Below are 18,214 nucleotides of genomic sequence, written 5' to 3'. Positions count from 1 at the left end.
AGCCTTGTCCCTCTCCACAGGAGCTGCTGACACAATTTCCCCCCGGCAGGATCATCTTTCCTGCTGCCCCTGCAGCTTTTTGGAGTCAGGTTTAGAGAAGAGCCCCTAGATGTGGGGGGAAAGGGCTGTGGGCCTTGCTAAGCCTCGCTGGCAGCTGAGGGAGGGTTTCTGGGGCTGGTAGCAGAGTTGTGACCCTAATCTCCCTTCACTGCAGTTTGAACCTCCACACGTTCCAGGATCACTTTGGGATTTCAAGCTGCCTTCCCCAGCCCCATCTCCTCCTGCAGAGTGTTGCTGCCCCGGGGCTCCTTGGGCTGCAGTCCTGTCCGTCTCCTGCCATAAGGACCCTCTCCTGACATCTCCCTTCCTTCACTTGCTCTCACCCAGGCCTAAATCCAAGCGTTGTTTAAAAGCCCCTTAAGAGCTGAAGCTGAGCAAGCAGCCTAGTTCTGCTGCCGGGCCTTCCTTCGCGGAGGAAAAGGGCAGCGTTTTTCCCGCTCGGAGCCGCTCCTCGTGCGACAAACCGCGTTGGGAAGGCGCCTTCCCCCGGGGCGCGCGGGCAGCGCCGCGGCCGCCGCCGGGCCGAGCCCGGGCGCTCGGCGGCGCCTCAGAGCGGCGGCCGCTGCGGGGCCGGCCCCGGCCCGCGCGCGCTGCGACCCCTCCCGGCCGCCAGGGGGCGGCGGCGCCGCTCGCGTCCCCGCCCGGCCTCGCCCCGCGGCGGCGGCTGCGCCCGGCCCGGCCCGGCCCGGCCCGGCCTCCTGGCGGCGGCGCGGCCGGTGAGTGCGGCCCGGCGGGGCGGCCATGTTAATGTATATATTTGTCACCAAAGAGGTGAGAATCGCAGCTGTTGGAGCCGCGGAAACGGAGTCGCTGGGGCTGCGGGCCTGGCCTGCTCCCTTCGAGGGGTTGTTGCTGCCCGTAGGGCAGATTCTGCGCGGGTTTTAACCCTGCTGAGCTCCCGCTTGGCTGCAGCTTGTAGCCGCCTGCGCCTTGACGACAAAATCTGTCTTTTTTTTTTTTTTTTTTTTTTTTTTTTTTATAACCAGGAAGCCATGGTTTTTGCAGTGGAATGGACCGGGTCTCTGCACCGGCCCCTATAACGAGGCCGCGCGCGGGCGGAAACCAGCCTCGTCACTGGGACGGAGCCGAGGAAAAGGTAAACGCGGGGTTGGTTTTGCTCCGTTTTGTTGAACCTGTAGCTTAAACGTTTCGGGAAATGAAGCCAGCTGCAGGTCAAGGCATCGCTACTGCCAATAGCTTAGTCACAGATGCATCTTTCTAGAAATGGGCCGAGAGAGACACCAATTCCTTCCTCTGGTCTTTCATCCTGCATTTCTTCTTAAACGCTCATGAAATGTCACTGCGGTTTTTGCCATTAGAATTCCTAATAGTTATTTTCATGCAGGTGTCTTTAGCCATTGTTGCAGAAAAAAATGGGGTTTTGTAGGCGTTTTGTTTTCCAGTGTTCTGCTGGTGCTTCATGTTTACAAAGATATTAACGTTTTATTCAGCCTATTAAAAAAGCTTAATTATATTTTATGTTGTTTTGACATCAGTTGCTTTGCTTTCTAAGTCTTATTTTAATAAAATATATATTCTAGGTGGATAATTTTAATAAGATGTATTAACCTGTCTGATCTTGTATATGGTGTTAACTCCACAGCAAATTTAGATGTCTTCAGAAGACAAGGAAGCTCAGGAGGATGAGCTGCTAGCTCTGGCTAGCATTTATGATGAAGATGAATTTAAGAGAGCGGAGTCTGCCCAAGGAGGAGAAACAAGAATTTGTTTGGAGTTGCCCCAGAACTTCAAAATTTTTGTGAGTGGTGAGTTGAAATATTTTGTGTTATCCTAAAATTACATTTTCATAAGCTATTTTTCTCATACCTGTTCAGAGGTGGCTGCTTTAGCAACCTGTAGTATCCTCAATGAAGACAGAACCATGGCTGACCTTGTCTTCTACTCATGATATTGTTGGCTTTTAAACCTGTATGGGCTGTTTCATCCTCAAGCATATAACCTCTTTAGTATTAAGATAGTAACACAATTATAGTGTTTCTTTGGAATAATTAAGGTGCTTTATTTTTTTCCCTTGAGGCTGTGTCTCTCAGTTACTGTTTTTGGATGTAACCAGAAAATGTTACTGCACTGGGCATTTATTTAGGTCAGAGGAAAGCAGAAATGTCTCAGATGAGATGTCTTGGACACTGTTGCATGCAGTGAGTGCGTTGATTTCATCTCCCTGTTACTTCTCACTCGTCCTGCGCAGGCAGCGACAGCGACAGCGTGCCCGGCAGCGGCTTCGAATACACAGTTTGCTTCCTGCCGCCCCTGGTGCTGAATTTTGAGCTCCCACCGGATTACCCGTCAACCTCCCCGCCTGTGTTTACCCTCAGTGGCAAATGGCTCTCCCAAGCCCAGGTTTGCAAATATTTGTGACATAGCTCTTGTGGTTATGAGACTGCTCATGGTTAACAGTAGTGTGGGGTTAAAAATGCACATAAACGTGTGTATGTGTGCACACGTTATAAAAACTGAAATGTAAATTTGCACTAAGATGGACCATGCGAGAGGGAGGCTGCAACGTAAGTCAGAACTTACTAAATCTGTTTTTTTTCTTTTTTTTTTCTAGCTCAGTGCTCTTTGCAAACATTTAGACAACCTCTGGGAAGAGAATCGAGGCTGTGTGGTCTTATTTGCCTGGATGCAATTCCTGAAGGAGGAAACACTGAATTACTTGAATATTTCTTCCCCATATGAGCTAAAAATGTGCCATCAAGGAACGGGGCAGAGTAGGGCCCCTTTGGTCCCTCTGGGTGCTGGGAAGGATTGTGGTGCAGCAGGCTCCGCCGCAGCCGAAGGAGACACCATCGATGAGAGAGCTGTGCAGGACGTGGAATCCTTGTCCAGCCTGATCAGGGAAATCCTGGACTTCGATCAGGCGCAGAGGAGGAAGTGCTTTAACAGCAAGATGTACTTGTGCAATATCTGCTTCTGCGAGAAGCTGGGCAGTGACTGTATGCACTTCACGGAGTGCAGCCACGTGTACTGCAAGGCCTGCTTGAAGGACTACTTCGAGATACAGATCAGGGATGGGCAGGTCCACTGCCTCAACTGCCCCGAGCCAAAGTGTTCCTCTGTTGCCACTCCTGGCCAGGTAATGCCCGCGTGCAAGCAGGGCTGCCGCGGCCCACGGGCCTCCCCATTCCAGGACACCACCTGGGGCTCTTGCTGGTGGGAATTGGGAATGTACCGGGCAGGACTGTCTTGTGCTCTGAGCCTCACAGCGGCACCTGAGTTAGAATGGGATCACATGGCACCCATTTTGCGTGCCGCAGTAGGACTGGCATTGATTGGGGCTGAATTAATGTCCCATTGCACTTGACGCTGCTTGTTTTGTCATTTGAAGTCTGCAGTGCCTGTGATTTGTGTTGCTAGTAAATCTCATTACAGTATTTTAACATGATTACACAATAATTAAGATAGAATTTCTAGGAGTAATTCCTTGATCTTTTAGAGAATGTGCAATTGATTCATCCCAGCTGCAGGTTACTCTTTCACCGAGTGACTGATTTTTGGTTTAGCCAGCAGAGTGACGCTTTAGGTTCCTTGTAATCCTGCTCTGCTCCCATGTAGGTGAAGGAGCTGGTGGGAGAGCAGCTGTTTGCGCGTTACGACCGGCTGCTGCTGCAGTCCAGCCTGGACCTGATGGCTGACGTGGTGAACTGCCCGCGCGCGGGCTGCGAGACGCCCGTCATGCAGGAGCCGGGCTGCACCATGGGCATCTGCTCCCGCTGCAACTACGCCTTCTGCACGGTCTGCAAGATGACCTACCACGGCGTGTCCCCGTGCAAGGTCACCGCGGGTGAGTCCCTGTCCAGGCATGGACCAAGGCGCAATTTGCCGACAAAGTTGGAAGTGAAGCAGTGCAGCTCGCTGCCCCCGCAGCTTCGGAAAGGATGCGACCCGCTCGCTGGGCATGGGCTTGTTGCTGGCAGTTAACAAGAGTGGCTTGGATGCTGCTCCATAGCTCAGGAGGCTCTGAAATTGCCGAATTCTGGGAGGCCATAGCGGGGCAAGAATAACATAATACAGGCTCTTTTGTGCCTTTTCCTATAAATCCCATTTTGGCTACTGTCAGGGTTGATGCTGGATCAAGCAGGTGCTTTGCTACATGTGTGATCTCAATATTGTGTGACAATGTCATTAAATGTGTTTGGATTTTTTTTTTCCCAGTTAATTTCACATTGTAGACTTTTCTGATGTCACTGACTGTTCTCATACTGTTATAATGAAAGAGTGCAAAACTACTTACAAGTGGGTTAATACTAATTCTCATCTTTTTTACAAGTTTGTTTTTCTTTTTAATGAATAATGATAGTTTCCTTTTGAGAACACTTTATGCTGTTATTAAATGGATTTCTTTATACAGTGTATCACAGAATCCGTTTCTTTGTTTTACTCCCCAGAGAAATTAATGGCTTTACGTGATGAATATCTAGAAGCAGATGAAACAACTAAAAGATTTTTGGAACAGCGTTATGGCAAACGAGTGATTCAGAAGGCTGTGGAGGAAGTGGAAAGTAAAGAATGGCTAGAGAAGAACTCGAAGTCTTGTCCTTGCTGTGGTACTCATATAGAGGTGAGCATCGCAGGGAAACCACAGTAACTCTTGACAGAAAGTAACATAAATTGTTAAGCCAGTTCTATAATTAGGCCAGAACACAGATTTATTTGTAGAGCCCAAGATAGCTGGGGAAGATAAATTTCTAGCAACGGACAAGAGAATTTTGCATTTTTGTCTGTTTTATATAGAGGAGGATATTTCTAAAGGTCAGGGCCTTGAGTAAATAAAACAGCTTATACTGTACTACTGACTACAGTACAAAAAAGATCCAGATTGGCATTGGATCCATATGAATCCCTTTTGTTTTCCATGTATTTGTCTGCTGCAGTTTTAATCAAGTTAAATACAATATTCATATGTGTCTACTCTTATTTTTTTAAATCTCAGTTTCTGCTATATCTAGCAATTAAAAATAGCTTCAGAAAAATAATGATGTTCAGTATTTTTAGTAATACAGCCAAATTTCAATTCTATGATTCTGGCTTAAGAGTTCAGTAACAAGGGAAAACATATCGCTGATAAGATGTATCAACTAATTAATATGTATTAAGGGCTGGGATCCTACACAGATAGGCCTGACGATTGACATGGTTTTATTCTTACTGCTATTTCTTGCTTCCTTCCCTGCCAGAAACTAGATGGCTGTAACAAAATGACATGCACTGGCTGCATGCAGTATTTCTGTTGGCTTTGTATGGGTTCTCTGTCAAGGGTGAACCCCTATAGACACTTCAATGATCCGTCTTCCCCATGCTTTAATCGGTATGTATTTACACACATTTTCTACAGTGCAATACTGCTTAGGTGTATCTTTTTTTTTTCCACAGTCTTTCCCTTTTTTTTTTTTTTTTTTTTTTTGTAGCTTGAAATATGTGGCTATACAGTTTAAGATAAGGTTTCTTCTCTTGAAAATATTTACACTCTTAAGGAGCTGGAAAAAGGATTCGGAAGTGATTTGGGATGTATTTTTGCCCTGTGAGGACTTTTGTTTTAGTTTTCTGGAGAAGTCTTCAGGGCTGCTTTCCAATGCTTTAATTGCCGCTCTGTCTGGGCAACAGTCCGTAGTGAAAGGTTTTGGGGATGGTGCTGAGATGAATGATCAGGTACCCGAGGACAGGGGCAGGAGGCAGCTCTGGAGAGCTGTGCCCCAAACGCTCGCAGCGATGGTGCCCGCGGGGAGGCTGAGGACGCGGCTGCCACCGGGCGAAGGGGAGGGAAGGCAGAGCAGAGCGCTCGGAAACAGCAGCCTCCCGGCTCTCATGACATGGGCACAAACTCCGGGACCTGACACTCCTGTCTTCCTCAAAAATATTCGCTTTTCCTGGATCTTGATAAATTTTCATCTGTCTTGCAGATTGTTTCAAGCTATGCACGTTGATGGTGAGTTCTGGGACGGGGAAGATGAAGACTAGTAACTCTGCTCTATCAAGAAAAGCTGAAGAAACCAGTCACAGACTTTTGTGTCATTTTTTTTTTCAGTTCTGTTAATATAATAGAATAATACTATGCACTGCAGGATACTCTCACAGCTCCTCAGAATCAAAGGAGACCATTTTGCCCATCCAGTGGTGATTTAAAGCCCTGGTAAGCAGGTCTAGTGCTAAAAGCAACCCGCCAGACGTTTAAAAAAGGACTAGGGGAAAAAAAAAAAAAAAAAGTCTACCAAAAGTCTACCCAGAAGTGCCCCTCTAAAAAAAAAATGAATTAAAATAACCTATGAAATCATAAATATATTTTGGGGTTCCCATCAGGGAAACTGGCCTTTCAAGGACTTCTACCCTTATGCTTTGGGAGGCAGCTGTGACACCCTTTCAAAAAAAGGAAAGGTTACTGAAACAACACAGGTTCTGCTGCATTCAGTATTTGAACCTGTTGCTTCTCTAGCATTTCCTCACCTGTTCCCTGAAACAGCCCCGTACTCTGGCACGGGTACTTCCAACAATGATGGTGAAGCTGGTTATCCCTAATCCCCTTTTTGCTGGCTCTAGTGCCTGGATCTTTTACTGAAACACATTTTTATGAATACGCAGTCACAATTAACTTGATTCCCTCACCATCCAAGATGCAAGAAAGGGTGATTTTCACCTTTTGTAGTAACTTTTTTTTTTTTTTTTTTGCCAAGTCTTCATCTAAAGAATTTGAGTGGTAGATCTGCTTCTTGATTAGTTACATTATTTTCACTGTTCTTGCCCTTCAGAATGTGTTTAAAAAAAACTCAATTTTTTTCCACTAGAAGCTCAGTTAAGTGTTGTGTGAGCATGAAAATAGTTGGAGGGAACCCCTTCTTTTTAAAATAATTTTCCACTTGCAGAATGGTCTAAATTTTATTTTAAAATTAAGACTGCATGTGCTGTGTTCAGAACAAGGAAGAGGAGGGTTTGGATTGCTCAGGACCTTGAAACCTCTTCAGAATCTCAAGGTGAACACCTCTTGCCCGATTTTGATAGTAAATAAATCTCTATTCAGATATCTGGCCAAAATGACTGTTGACTTAGCTGCTTTCCCAGAGGACAGAAGTTTCTACGATCAGAATGGGCAGAGATAAAAAGATAAAAGATGCTTAAGAGGGGCTCGGGGCAGCAGCTTCTCTCTGGTACACAGAAGTGATCCTTTGACTCAGTGTAGGTTGAAGGACACCACAGAGGGAAAGTTTACACCCTGTGTGGTTCAATCTGTATCTCCTGCACCTTTCACATGCACTAAACTCACTTTAAGACAGTAAATGTGATTGTCTTGCTGTTTGTCTTCGTTACAATATCAAAAAAGCAGGGGGCCATTGTGTGGCATGGAGCTCTGTGCTGTTTCTGGGTGGTGGCACTTGTGCTCATGAGCAGAAAGGGAAGGTTTGTTAGGAGGAGCAGTAGGTGCTGTTTGCACCTGTACTGCCTCGAGGCTGGCAGGGGGCTGAAGAAAGGGCCTGCAGGCTGGAGGGCAGCATGGGATGAAAAGTTGTTGCCCAGGATCTCAGCCAGACCTACAAGTTCTATAGTAAAATATTTTGAAATCTCCCATGTCATTCAGCCACCAACTGTTCCAAGTTTCACCAGTATGTTCAGAGTGAGGGGGGATCCAGTCACTGCAACTAGTTAGAAAAAAAAGTTACGTGTTTATTGGAGAAAGCTACCTTAAAAGCTGCAGTTCACAGAATTTCAGTATGAACCCATGACATCCGCCCCGTTTATCTGCTCACTCTTGCGGGCTTTCTGGCCACCCTCACTGCAGCAGAACAAGAGGCACTTCCAGCAGTGAAGGGGTCTTGCCCATGCAGCCTTTTGCCCACTTTTATGGGGCCTATGTGGACTCCTTGGATGCCTATTTAGTAACTGGAGCCCTGTAAGGGGAGACAGAGCTTCAGGCTCTGCCGTGACCCACGACAGCACGCTGCACAGCAGAGGTGGAAATCATTTATGCTCAGTATGAACAAGTTTGCCCTCCCACGGCACCTTTTAAACACTCGATCAGTAAAAATACATAAAAAAAGAGGCTTGAGCAGGGTTCTGCAGTGAGGCTGGATCAGGCTTTATCCAGCTGTGTCTTCAAAATCTCCAATGGTGGCTCCTGGGTCCCCACAGAGCCTTTCCTTCTGTAGGCTGAACAAGTCCAGTTCTCTCGTTAAGGGAGGGTGAAGTAGGAGTGGTTTGTGGCGCAGGGAATGACAACACGCACTTATCCAAGTGCAAAGAACACATTCCTAAATTATTATGTGTTTGATTTCTCCGACGTCATCTTCACGTTTAAGTTTTGGAGCATTCATAATCTGGAGCATACAGATTAAATAATTCTCCACTGACTTTACCGTTAGAGAGTAAGTTAGTGAATGTCTGTGCAACACAGTATGTTGGATCCCCTCTACAGCTGGTTAATTAAGGTAGATGTTTGGCATCTCTTTTTAATGGAGAGAAGCAAGAATATCATCACTTTCCCAATTAAAGAACAGGTAAGATGAGTTTATGCAGCAAACACCTTTCTTCACAGCTGGTTTTCCACAGAAGAGGTGGCTTAGCATAATGAACAGCACAAGATTAATCGCTGTAGGGCTTCTTGGATTGGCTTCTTTCTGCTCCTGTTTCCTTCATGCTGTACAAGGGTTCCACAAGCTTGTTGTGAACCATCATTAAACCTAATGTAGCAAGTAAAAAGAAGCAGACATAATGAAGCAAAATCCTCACTCAGGGCATGCTAATGGAGTTATATGCGATGGGAATCATTCCTTTGCTCCCCTGCATACAGTTGTAAGCATTACACTTGCTCTCTTATCATCACAGTACCTTCATTAAGAAACCTACTCTTTATGGAGTTGATTAAACAAACATTTAGCACAGAATGGCACGTGCCACTTGAGAACTAAACACAGCATCTACGTGACCTGGTGAAACACTCACCTTTGAAGTATTTCACTGTCTTAACTTTGAGTTCCAGCGTTGCATCCTCATCGCACACGAACACAGTGTTGGGGTGCTGCTGGAAAGCGGAGACTGTCCACATGTGGTTGACACCTTCCTCAATGGCTTTGTACAATGCAAAGGCCTTATGTGCTCCTGTGATAAGAATCATCACCTGGGCACAGGGACACAGAGAAAGGGCAGTCAAGGTCTGCAAGATGCATTTGGAGAAAGCTCCTCCAACCACCTCAGAACCAGGAGAGCTGCTCCCGTCCCCACTGGGGACAGCGCCTGTCAGCAGCAGCGTTTCACTGTAGGAGTTGCTCTTAACTGTGACAGCATTTAGTTAACTGAATCGCAGCCTGGAGGGCCATTCCAATGGTCCAGATACTCTGAGCAAGTACGAATCAAGGGATAGGCTTAATTAAGACCATCCCAGAGTTTTCACAATCCGCTGGGATAGTATCAAGGCAGCCAGCGATTCTTTCAATCATTTAATCAGGTGAACTTCTTAACTAAGGACATCCTCCAAAACCTTCCCAGCTCTCCAAGTTATAACAGTACTGCAGGAGCACCCAAACATAAGTTAATACAGTAAAAATAGAAAAAAATAATAGAGAAAGGAAGAGCCCTTCTGCAGTACTGCAGGATGCAAGGCAACAGGAGGATCATTTAGTTGTCTGTGACAGGAAAAGCGTACACTGGCCTACACCAGCAGGGAGCATTACTGCTCCAAGTCCAGACAAACTTCGGATACTCCAAGTATTCCAAGTAGGAAGCCCTTCTCAACTCCTATAGTTCTCCTAACCTCTCTTGCATCCATGACTGTGCCTACTCCGACGGTCAAAGCCATGGTGGGGACTTTGGAGAGGTCGCCATCGAAGAACCTGGCATTAGCCAGTATCGTGTCCATAGCCAAGGTCTTCACTCTCGTTCTTGACACCAAACTCGATCCAGGCTCATTGAAGGCGATGTGGCCATCAGGGCCAATACCTGCGACAGACACAGTGTAAGAACTAGAGCACTGGCTTAACCAGCTGTTGTAGAAAGCAGAACGAATTTCACTCTCATTAAAGGACATTCGAGACTTCCAGGAATAGACACAGAAATGAGAAATACACCTGCAAAGCTTTTTTTTTTTTTTTTGCTCAAGCTCTAATTTGCCACTCCTGCTAGAAGTGTTAGCAATAGTCCCCTCCAGACGGGGGGAATCTAAAGGCAGGCTCATTGGAAAAGATTGTGTTGGGCTCCTGAGGGCTCAGCCCTACTACAACTTCCAGGAGTTCCCTGCCAGTACAGGCTTTTGTGTTTGGTACAGTTTTGGCCATGCCCATTTCTCCTGCTTATCATTTTCGAAGTAATTCACTTACTGGATTGAAACACTTAAACTGGGGGAGTGGAATACTGGAGGGCAAAGCTGCCAGCACTCATGAGCATCACAGGCAGATGGTGCAGGGGTGGCTTTCACTGCAAATCCACTGAACTGCACTTAAAATCAACTCTCCAGAAAATTAAACCACAGAGCTGGTAGACGAAAGGCAATGCTTCCTGCAACTGTTTAGAACCTGCCAGTCCTTCAGGTTTTCACCTCCAACAAAGAGTTCAATTCCACCAGCTGCTTTGATTTTATCCTCAAATGCATCACATTCAGCCTGTAAGTCAGCTGCGTTTCCATCCAAAATATGAGTATTTTCGGGTGAGATGTCAATATGTTTGAAGAAGTTATGCCACATGAAGGAATGATAACTTTCTGGGTGATCCCTTGGGAGACCTGGTAAAGAGCATGCACAGGGGTAAGAACAAGTGAAAATTTATCACCCATCATATAAAACCATATGCCTTGCACTCCCTTACAGTAGTTTTAGTTGCAGAGTACTGACTTCTGTCAAATGCAACAACCTTAACTTTCTCGAGGTTTTTTTTTTCTCAACAACAAAATTAAGCCAATCACAATAGTTTTCATAAAGCATATGCTTGTATGAACACCCAAAGAATATTTTAGAAGAGCAGGTATTACTCAAAACAGTTTAAAATGTGCACAGAAGCCTGGGAGTGAACTTATTGCGTATTTTTCGACCTTTGGAAATCTTTCTACATGTTATATATACACACTACCTAACACAGCTTGTTCAGGATTGTTCACAGAAAAACTTCTTGGTTCACCCCCCCTTTAAAAGCCAGCACAAACTCAGCATTAGCAATTTGTTGGCTTTTCTGTTTTTCACCTTGAGAGCTGGACGACTCAGTGCTGCCTTTCCCAGCCTTTCTAATTACGAGCTGCACTGCTCCATCCATGTCACTGACCAGACACACCCCAGACTCAGGAAGAAATGCTGCCCTAAACTAAACTGCAAATCCCACGGGCATTGCTTGGCTGCTGAGCACGGCTCATTTTGAGAGACCTGAGTCTGAAGTGACCTTTACAGCCATGGAGCAAAGGTGCTAGTTAATACAGCACGTTACTGCAGCTCCCGGCTGTAAGCAGCACCCTGGAGCTCATCAATACCCACGCCGAGATAAGATGCACAACTCTCCAGCGCGTAAGGCAATAGCGGTGCCCTTTAGTATTGCTTATAGATTTTCAACTTACTCCTGCTGACTCCTGTCCCTAACGTAACTTCTACTCCATCTTTTTTTTTTTTTTTTTTTTTTTTTGAGAGAGAGGGTCTCTAAATCCATTTTGTCCCTGAAAACCAAACGGTGCGATGTGGGGATCCTGCCCTGGTCTCTCAGAGCTTTTCGGGCAGCCCAACGACTCACCCACGTACTCGTCCATGTTGAAAGTTTTCACATATCGGAAGGAGAGGTCCCCGTTGCGGTAGTACTCGATCAGCTTCTTGTAGCAGCCCAGCGGGGTGCTCCCTGCAGAAAAACGGGGGGACGGGGCTGGCTGGCGGCGGGGCCCGGCGGCCGCGGCCCCCCGGGCCCCGCGACCCACCTGTGGGCAGCCCCAGCGTGAAGTAGCGCCCGGGCCCGGGGCTGAACTGCACGATGCGGTTGCGGATGTACTTGGCGGCCCACTCGCTGGCCTGCGTGTACGTTTCCAGGATGATGAGTTTCATGCCGCCAGCTGCCACCACCGCCCGGTCCTATCCGCCTCGGTCCAGTCCGGCCCGGTCCTGCCCGGCCCGGTCCTGCCCGCGCCCTCCCGCGCGCCGCAGCGCCGCCCCCTTGTCCCGCCCCGCCGCCATTTTAGCCCGCGGCCGCGCGGAGGGGGCGCGACATGTTGGTTGTTGAGGTGCGGGGAGGCGACCGGGGCCGAGCTCTGGTTCCCGGCGGGAAGGCGGGTTGGATTGGGAGCCTCGTCCCGAGCCCGACGCTGGAGCGGGTCCCCCTCACGGGATCTCCCCTCACAGGATCCCTGAGGCCCTCAGCCCTCAGAAGCCATCTTGGCCAGTACAGAGAGGCCCGTGGGTTGTGTGGGTTTTCCCTCCTCGCATGGGAACTGTTTCCCTTCCCATTTGCAGAACTAATTTTGTGAATCTTTGCCCCATTCTCTGTTAGAGTTTGGGGCAAAACTCAGCCAGCAGAGTCCTCCTTACATTAACAACACAATTAACAACATGATGGCAGTGGCGGGAGGATCTGTGCCTAGCACTGACCCGTGTTAGGGTGCCGGTCTCTGGAGAAGGTGAGACGCAGCAGAAGTGCTGACATGGCCCTGCTGTGGTCGAGAGAGCCAAATTCTTCAGGCTATTTCCCTGCTGTAGCTGGTTAGTGACATAAAACATGGAGTGCATTACGTTTTCCTCCCCCTCTCCACACAAATCTTTGACTAAGTGCTTGACCTTATATATGGAAAACAGGAAAGAAAGAGGCTTTACAGTGATAAATTAGATACTGTTTACCATAGAAGTATTTGTAAAAATGATCTAAAGTCCTTTATTATTATTATTATTTTCCCCAGCTAGCTCCTAGGAAAGAAGAAGTCTTGGATATTGGGTTTAACATTAATGATAAGAGATCCTGATTCTGTAAAGGGTAATGAATTCTATTCACAGCAATTCTTAACACTGAAATTTTTTACTATTAGAACTTAGTTATTTTATTTTAAAATATTATAAACAGTTAAGTGCTCAGGCTGATAAAGATGTTTTCAAATGAATCAAAATTATGAGTACTTTTTAAAAAGAAAATTGCAAAAATATTTTACAAGAAAATTTTTAAAAATATTTGCAATGCATTAAAAGGACAATGCTTTGGGGGTATAATTTTCCCACACATATATTTCAAAGATAACATCTAAAAGTTTTCTTATTCCGTTTTTATTTCTGCTGGGCTGTTACACTGCGTTGTAACAATCTGCTTGACTCAGCTATTCAGCTGGTGTGGGTGTATCTCAGCAACCAGGATTTGTAAAGCGAAGCCAAAAGCAGTGTCTCCGGGAAAGGAACAAACCATTTGCTTTCGCATGCATTTACTCTTGAAGCATTTTGGAGTTTTAGCTTGGCCGGGGTAGGGATTCCTGTAAAGATAATTATAAACTACTTGGAAACTGTCCCCCAGAATCTGCAAATCACCTCCTTCTCTGCCTGCCCTCCCAGGGGATTCCACATGTCAGCCTTTGGTCATCCAAGGGCTGGCTCTTTCCTGAGACACTTAAGCTCCCCTGTGTTACATTAAATAAAGGGTTGAGTTTTTGTTTGTTTGTTTTAGCATAAACTGCACTTCCAGTACACACAGTGATCAGCAGAGGCTTGTGCTGCTCTCAACAGGAGTGGTATCTCCAAAATAACTCGTTTTATTGCTCTGGCTCCTGCCAAGCTGCGATGGAAATGTGCTAAGCTCTCCTTGTAATTCTTGATGAGAGTTAAGAGGTTTGTTTAGACCCTGCTGAAGACAGTTAGTTCTAGATGGATAGATAGATTGAGACAGATAGTTCTAAATCTATCAAGCACTGCTTGCTTCCTACCTCTAAGACTGCTTTTCATTGTCATGCAGAAGAAAAAATGCCGTTTGCTTTTGTAGGATACTCCCTTCTTATTTAAATAATTTAAATGGCCTTGCTGGACTGATACTGCCTGAGAAGTCCAGGCTTTGTATTTGGATGGGGAATGAAGGATGTTAACAGGCTTTAGTCCCCAGTGCTCTGTCTAGAATAGCTTATTCACCTTTCCTATGGGAGTAATATCAACATGATACAGCCATTGGGCACAAGAATGTTGACAGGAATGACAATTCCTGTAGATTTGTGGGCACAGAACAAGGGAACTGAGCTAAATAAGAAGACCTTCGGCTCCTGTGTGATGCAGGGTCCTGGCCTAGTGTCCAAGTAGTTCATATCCCGGGTCAGCTTCCCTCTGTGATGCCATTGCCTGCACATATCCCACAAGAAGAGATTCTAATAAATGAGTCTCTTGATGCGTGTGTTGCTGTGGGAGTTATAATTAAGTGTTAGTAACTGGGACGCACAGGCAGCTTCTGCTGTGCAAGGACAAAACTGCTGACTAGCTCCATAGCTACAGTGCAGTGGTACCTCTAGGCTGCAGACAGCACACAGCACATCTCACGTCTTGCACGGCTGCTATGGTAACCTGGCAAGGTTGCTGAGATTTCTGGAAAGCAGATACTGAAAGCGCAGACAGCATAAAAATTGACTGCAGAATACACCCAGCACTTCTCCCAGCAGTGAACTGCAGAACAGCCATGTCTCACACTCTGGTTGCTCTCAGGTTTGCTATCAGCATGGCTGGATGCGTCCCTTGCTGCCTTTTATAGCACTTGTTTTGTCCCCTCAGAAGTGCTAAGCGGCGACCTGCTTCTTCAGGATTAGGCTTGGAGCACAGCCCTAATGTCAGGACTGGGCTTTGCACAGGATGCCTGGTTTAAATTCAAATGCTGTGGGTCTGTATTGATCACAAAGAGTCTGGCTCTCGCTTTAATCTCCTCTGCAAACTGCTTTGATGGATACAGTGCACAAAGACATAGAGGCAGGAGGCAGCAAGCAGCTCTCAGTAAAAACAAAACATGTTTTAATAAGAGTAAAAACCTTACGAGAGTGCAAGAGCCAGACACGTGCATCTGCTGTCACAGCTGACTTATTCTGCCCACATCTATGAGTCCATGTACTTTATCTAGCCCTGTATTACTTAGGAATTACAGCAGGGCTGGGTTGTATATGTGAACAAAATGCAGGATATTTTTAGGTATGATTATGCATGCTACAGTTTTCATTTTTATAGCTAGCTGTTTAAACGTTGAAGAACTTCCTGGTCCCGGAACAGACTGATTTTCCTTCCCTGCAAAGGCAGCAGATGGAAGGAAACAAACATTTTTACAGGATAAGTTGAACTGTGGGATTCTAATAAGCACATTATTTTGCTGTCTATTGAAATGACTAGAGTCAACAGTACATGGAGCCCTGGGTTTTCTCTATCAGGAGCTGCCTAGGAGCATTGGAATTTTTTTTCCTCTAAAAAAAAGCATCTGTAAAAGCCTTACCTGCATAAAGAACTCTGTCCAAATCCCATAATTAAAGTGTATTTTTAACATGTGCCATCTGTCACCGTATGTCTCGTTTACCTCCTCATCCCTATTTATGAGAAAAGGAGAAACAAGATTCCATGTTGGATAGATCTGGAGGGGAACAGCTCTTTCCTGCAAGCCCCATTCTTTGCTTAGCTTCTCCCAGCGGAATCCAAATCCCCGTGACGAGTTTGTTTGCTGCCCTGCACCACAGCTACAGTTCTGGAGAGCGCCCAGCCCAGGGAGTCCCAGTTCCTGTAGAGTCTCTGCGAAAGTTGTCAGGGTTTCACTCCTCACCAGGTTAATTGTGGTTAGTCGTTACAGCAGAGAAGTTAATCTATGTAGCAAAGGAATAATAAAAAACATCAGTTAATCATGATCTTCCCAATAAGCCGAAGAAATATTAGGTGATAGATACTGGTCAGTGAGTTAGGGCTTCAAAAAGCAATATACGCTGACCGATTGTACTGGGTAAAAAATATTAAGAAACATGACGGCATCAAAGTATTTTACGGTGACCCAAAGTATGTCTTAAACTAATTTTGTATCAGTATTTTCCAAGAAATAATTGAAAGCCAGAGGCTATGTCGAAGTTAACTACATATGAAAGGCCAATCTCTTGCTTCTTGTCTTTGCTTTACATTTCCACAGTCGAAGAAATCTTTTGTGTTGTTTTTTTGGGGAGGAGCATTTCTTAAATGGCATTTTATTGATCCTCAAAAAATCTCTTCAACCTAATTATACAATTATATGCAGCCATGGGCTCCTATGGAATAGGAACAAAGAAATAGACCCTCAAATACTAGGGCTGTTCAGAGGCATCAATAATGCAGCCATTTTTGCAAGCCTGACAAGTCAGTGCTGCACATGCTGTGGAGCATTGGTTTTTTTTTTTTTTTTTATCTCTATTATTGATTTTTTTCCCCAACTGGAATGATTATTTACATCTTTTCTCAATATGTAGCACCCAGTGTGGAAGTGATAGCTGCAAGCAGTCAGAACACTCCATCTCACTGGGAGCAAATCATAAATGTAAAGATATATGTCCTTCTGTATAACTGCTGCATTTTCTGTAGTTCTTTGGTCTACAGGAACCTTTTGCCATATTATTTTTTTAAGAATCCAATCATTTTATGTAGTTTTTTTTACAGGTAAGTAGCCAGAAAACAGAGAGGCAGTGATTATTTTAGTAATTTGTTATTTACTTTTAACATCTGATAGCTTTTGGTTCAGGCTTTTTAAAACTCAGAAAAAAAAAAAGATCAGGGCATTATTTAATTTCTAGTGTACAATGCTTGTTAAAAATATTAAAAGTGTTCCTTTCACTAATCCATCATACACAGAAGAACACTTATGTACCACTCAGGCTTCAGAAGACTCCCTGTGCTGCAGTTCTGTGATACTTGCACTTTCACAGCATACCAGAAGTCACAAGAGACCGTGACTTTGTGCTTCAGAATGTCTCCTGGGAGAGATTTTGCATTGGAGGAAAGTTAAAAAACAGGGGCATGAAGTGATTTCCCTAAAACTGTGTGGGAAATGAAAGCAGAACTAGCCACACACTGAAACCACAGCATCAGCTTTCTACAGCAGCTTCCCTGCGTAAGAAGGGAGCGTAAGCAGAGAGCAGCTGGAAGAAACAGCCCTTTGCCTCGCGTGTTAGTCCTGTGCAGCCTAGATGGCCATGCTGGGTGGTGACGTCCCTCCAGCTGACCCCAAAATGGCCATTTCATTCACCATTTCTTCAGGATATGTCCCAGCATCTTTTTTTGAGGACGTGTACAGGTTGCTTCTGATTTTAGCCTCAAAGATGTCCAAGTCAATCAGTGTACAACTAATTATCACTGTGGCTATCGCTATACTTAGGGATATAATCCCACCTCAGATGTGCGTAAATCCGTGGACAGCTTCAGGACAGCTGCTTGGTGCGCGAGAGATTCCTAGTGCAAACGGTGACTCTTGTGGAACAGGCAGGGTGGCAGTTGTAGAATCATTATAGAATCATTAAGGTTGGAAGGGACCTTAGAGATCATCTAGTCCAACCCCCAGTCCTTTCATGGTTCCTTTCAAGGGTGTTTGTGTGCAGGAAGCCTCTGTTCTGTCTCCAGCGTATCCGAGGAGCCACTTCTTGAGGTTATTTTGGGTCGTTTACACTTCTCGCCTTTCTTTTAACAAGAGAACGGTGACCTTCATCCCTCTACTTGAAACGTAGGTGAAACAGCTACTCTTGCAAAAATAGAATACAGAAAAAAAAAAAGAATGGTAACACACTTGTTTATGACTGAGCATGCACTTCATAATCACCTCCTCAGATTTAAACTCTTCCACCTCTCTGAATTAGCAGCTTGGAATCCCAGTGGAGCTGATTCAGCCTTCCTCTTCCTAAAGAGGATATATTTAAGTCTAATCGACATTAAGGATTGGTGTTGGTAATTTTTTTATTTCTTTATTTCTTTTTTTTTTTTTTTACAAATTTGAACTATACTTGACCTGCACCAGTGCAAAACTAGAGTAATATTCACTGGAAAATCTCAGCAGGAATGTAAAAACCAATGCAAAAGTTGCAGAATAAGCAAACGTGTAATTCCATGCGGCTTTCTATGAGTGTTTCCTTTGGATGAGGTTTTGAATCCAGACACCATCTGCTTTCTGTGGATACTAACCATCTCGTGGCGCTTCCCGAGGAGTTGGCCAACACTCCGCGTCCGCCTCGGCTGCAGTGCAGCGCGCAGCAGGCCTC

The 18,214-nt window shown here is 45.5% G+C and overlaps 2 protein-coding genes across 2 annotated transcripts; one reads left to right on the top strand and one right to left on the bottom strand.

Annotated features, from left to right (window-relative positions):
• Window positions 1-1,660: 1,660 nt before the first annotated feature.
• Window positions 1,661-6,074, top strand: RNF14 (ring finger protein 14). The gene is made up of 7 exons (XM_010212566.2): window positions 1,661-1,826; window positions 2,270-2,421; window positions 2,633-3,157; window positions 3,637-3,865; window positions 4,470-4,642; window positions 5,259-5,389; window positions 5,982-6,074. Exons 1-7 carry the CDS (start codon window positions 1,673-1,675, stop codon window positions 6,037-6,039), a joined length of 1,422 nt encoding a protein of 473 aa, XP_010210868.1. The 5' UTR covers window positions 1,661-1,672; the 3' UTR covers window positions 6,040-6,074.
• A 2,368-nt stretch (window positions 6,075-8,442) lies between these two features.
• On the bottom strand, window positions 8,443-12,084 carry GNPDA1 (glucosamine-6-phosphate deaminase 1). The gene is made up of 6 exons (XM_088536777.1): window positions 11,948-12,084; window positions 11,770-11,871; window positions 10,598-10,780; window positions 9,818-10,002; window positions 9,010-9,184; window positions 8,443-8,747 (listed from the first exon to the last, which is right to left on the bottom strand). The coding sequence occupies exons 1-6, from the start codon at window positions 12,069-12,071 to the stop codon at window positions 8,650-8,652; spliced, it is 867 nt and encodes a 288-aa protein (XP_088392903.1). The 5' UTR covers window positions 12,072-12,084; the 3' UTR covers window positions 8,443-8,649.
• Window positions 12,085-18,214: the final 6,130 nt, after the last annotated feature.

This window comes from Tinamus guttatus, unplaced genomic scaffold (genome assembly GCF_059628265.1).
Source record: "Tinamus guttatus ecotype Peru unplaced genomic scaffold, ASM5962826v1 Tinamus_guttatus_pri_ptg000710l, whole genome shotgun sequence".
NCBI classification, from domain to species: Eukaryota; Metazoa; Chordata; class Aves; order Tinamiformes; family Tinamidae; genus Tinamus; species Tinamus guttatus.
Note: the sequence above shows the minus strand (reverse complement) of the source record. Positions and strands in the feature narration are given on the sequence as shown.

Excerpts from the sequence above, each read along its gene's own strand:
- GNPDA1 (XM_088536777.1), bottom strand. The coding sequence starts at position 12,071 with ATGAAACTCATCATCCTGGAAACGTACACGCAGGCCAGCGAGTGGGCC. Across the intron at positions 11,872-11,947 it reads CACGCTGGGGCTGCCCACAG|GGAGCACCCCGCTGGGCTGC; the intron begins GTGGGTCGCGGG and ends GTTTTTCTGCAG. Across the intron at positions 9,185-9,817 it reads CAGTCATGGATGCAAGAGAG|GTGATGATTCTTATCACAGG; the intron begins GTTAGGAGAACT and ends CCCTGTGCCCAG.
- RNF14 (XM_010212566.2), top strand. The coding sequence starts at position 1,673 with ATGTCTTCAGAAGACAAGGAAGCTCAGGAGGATGAGCTGCTAGCTCTG. Across the intron at positions 2,422-2,632 it reads AATGGCTCTCCCAAGCCCAG|CTCAGTGCTCTTTGCAAACA; the intron begins GTTTGCAAATAT and ends TTTTTTTTCTAG. Across the intron at positions 4,643-5,258 it reads GCTGTGGTACTCATATAGAG|AAACTAGATGGCTGTAACAA; the intron begins GTGAGCATCGCA and ends CTTCCCTGCCAG.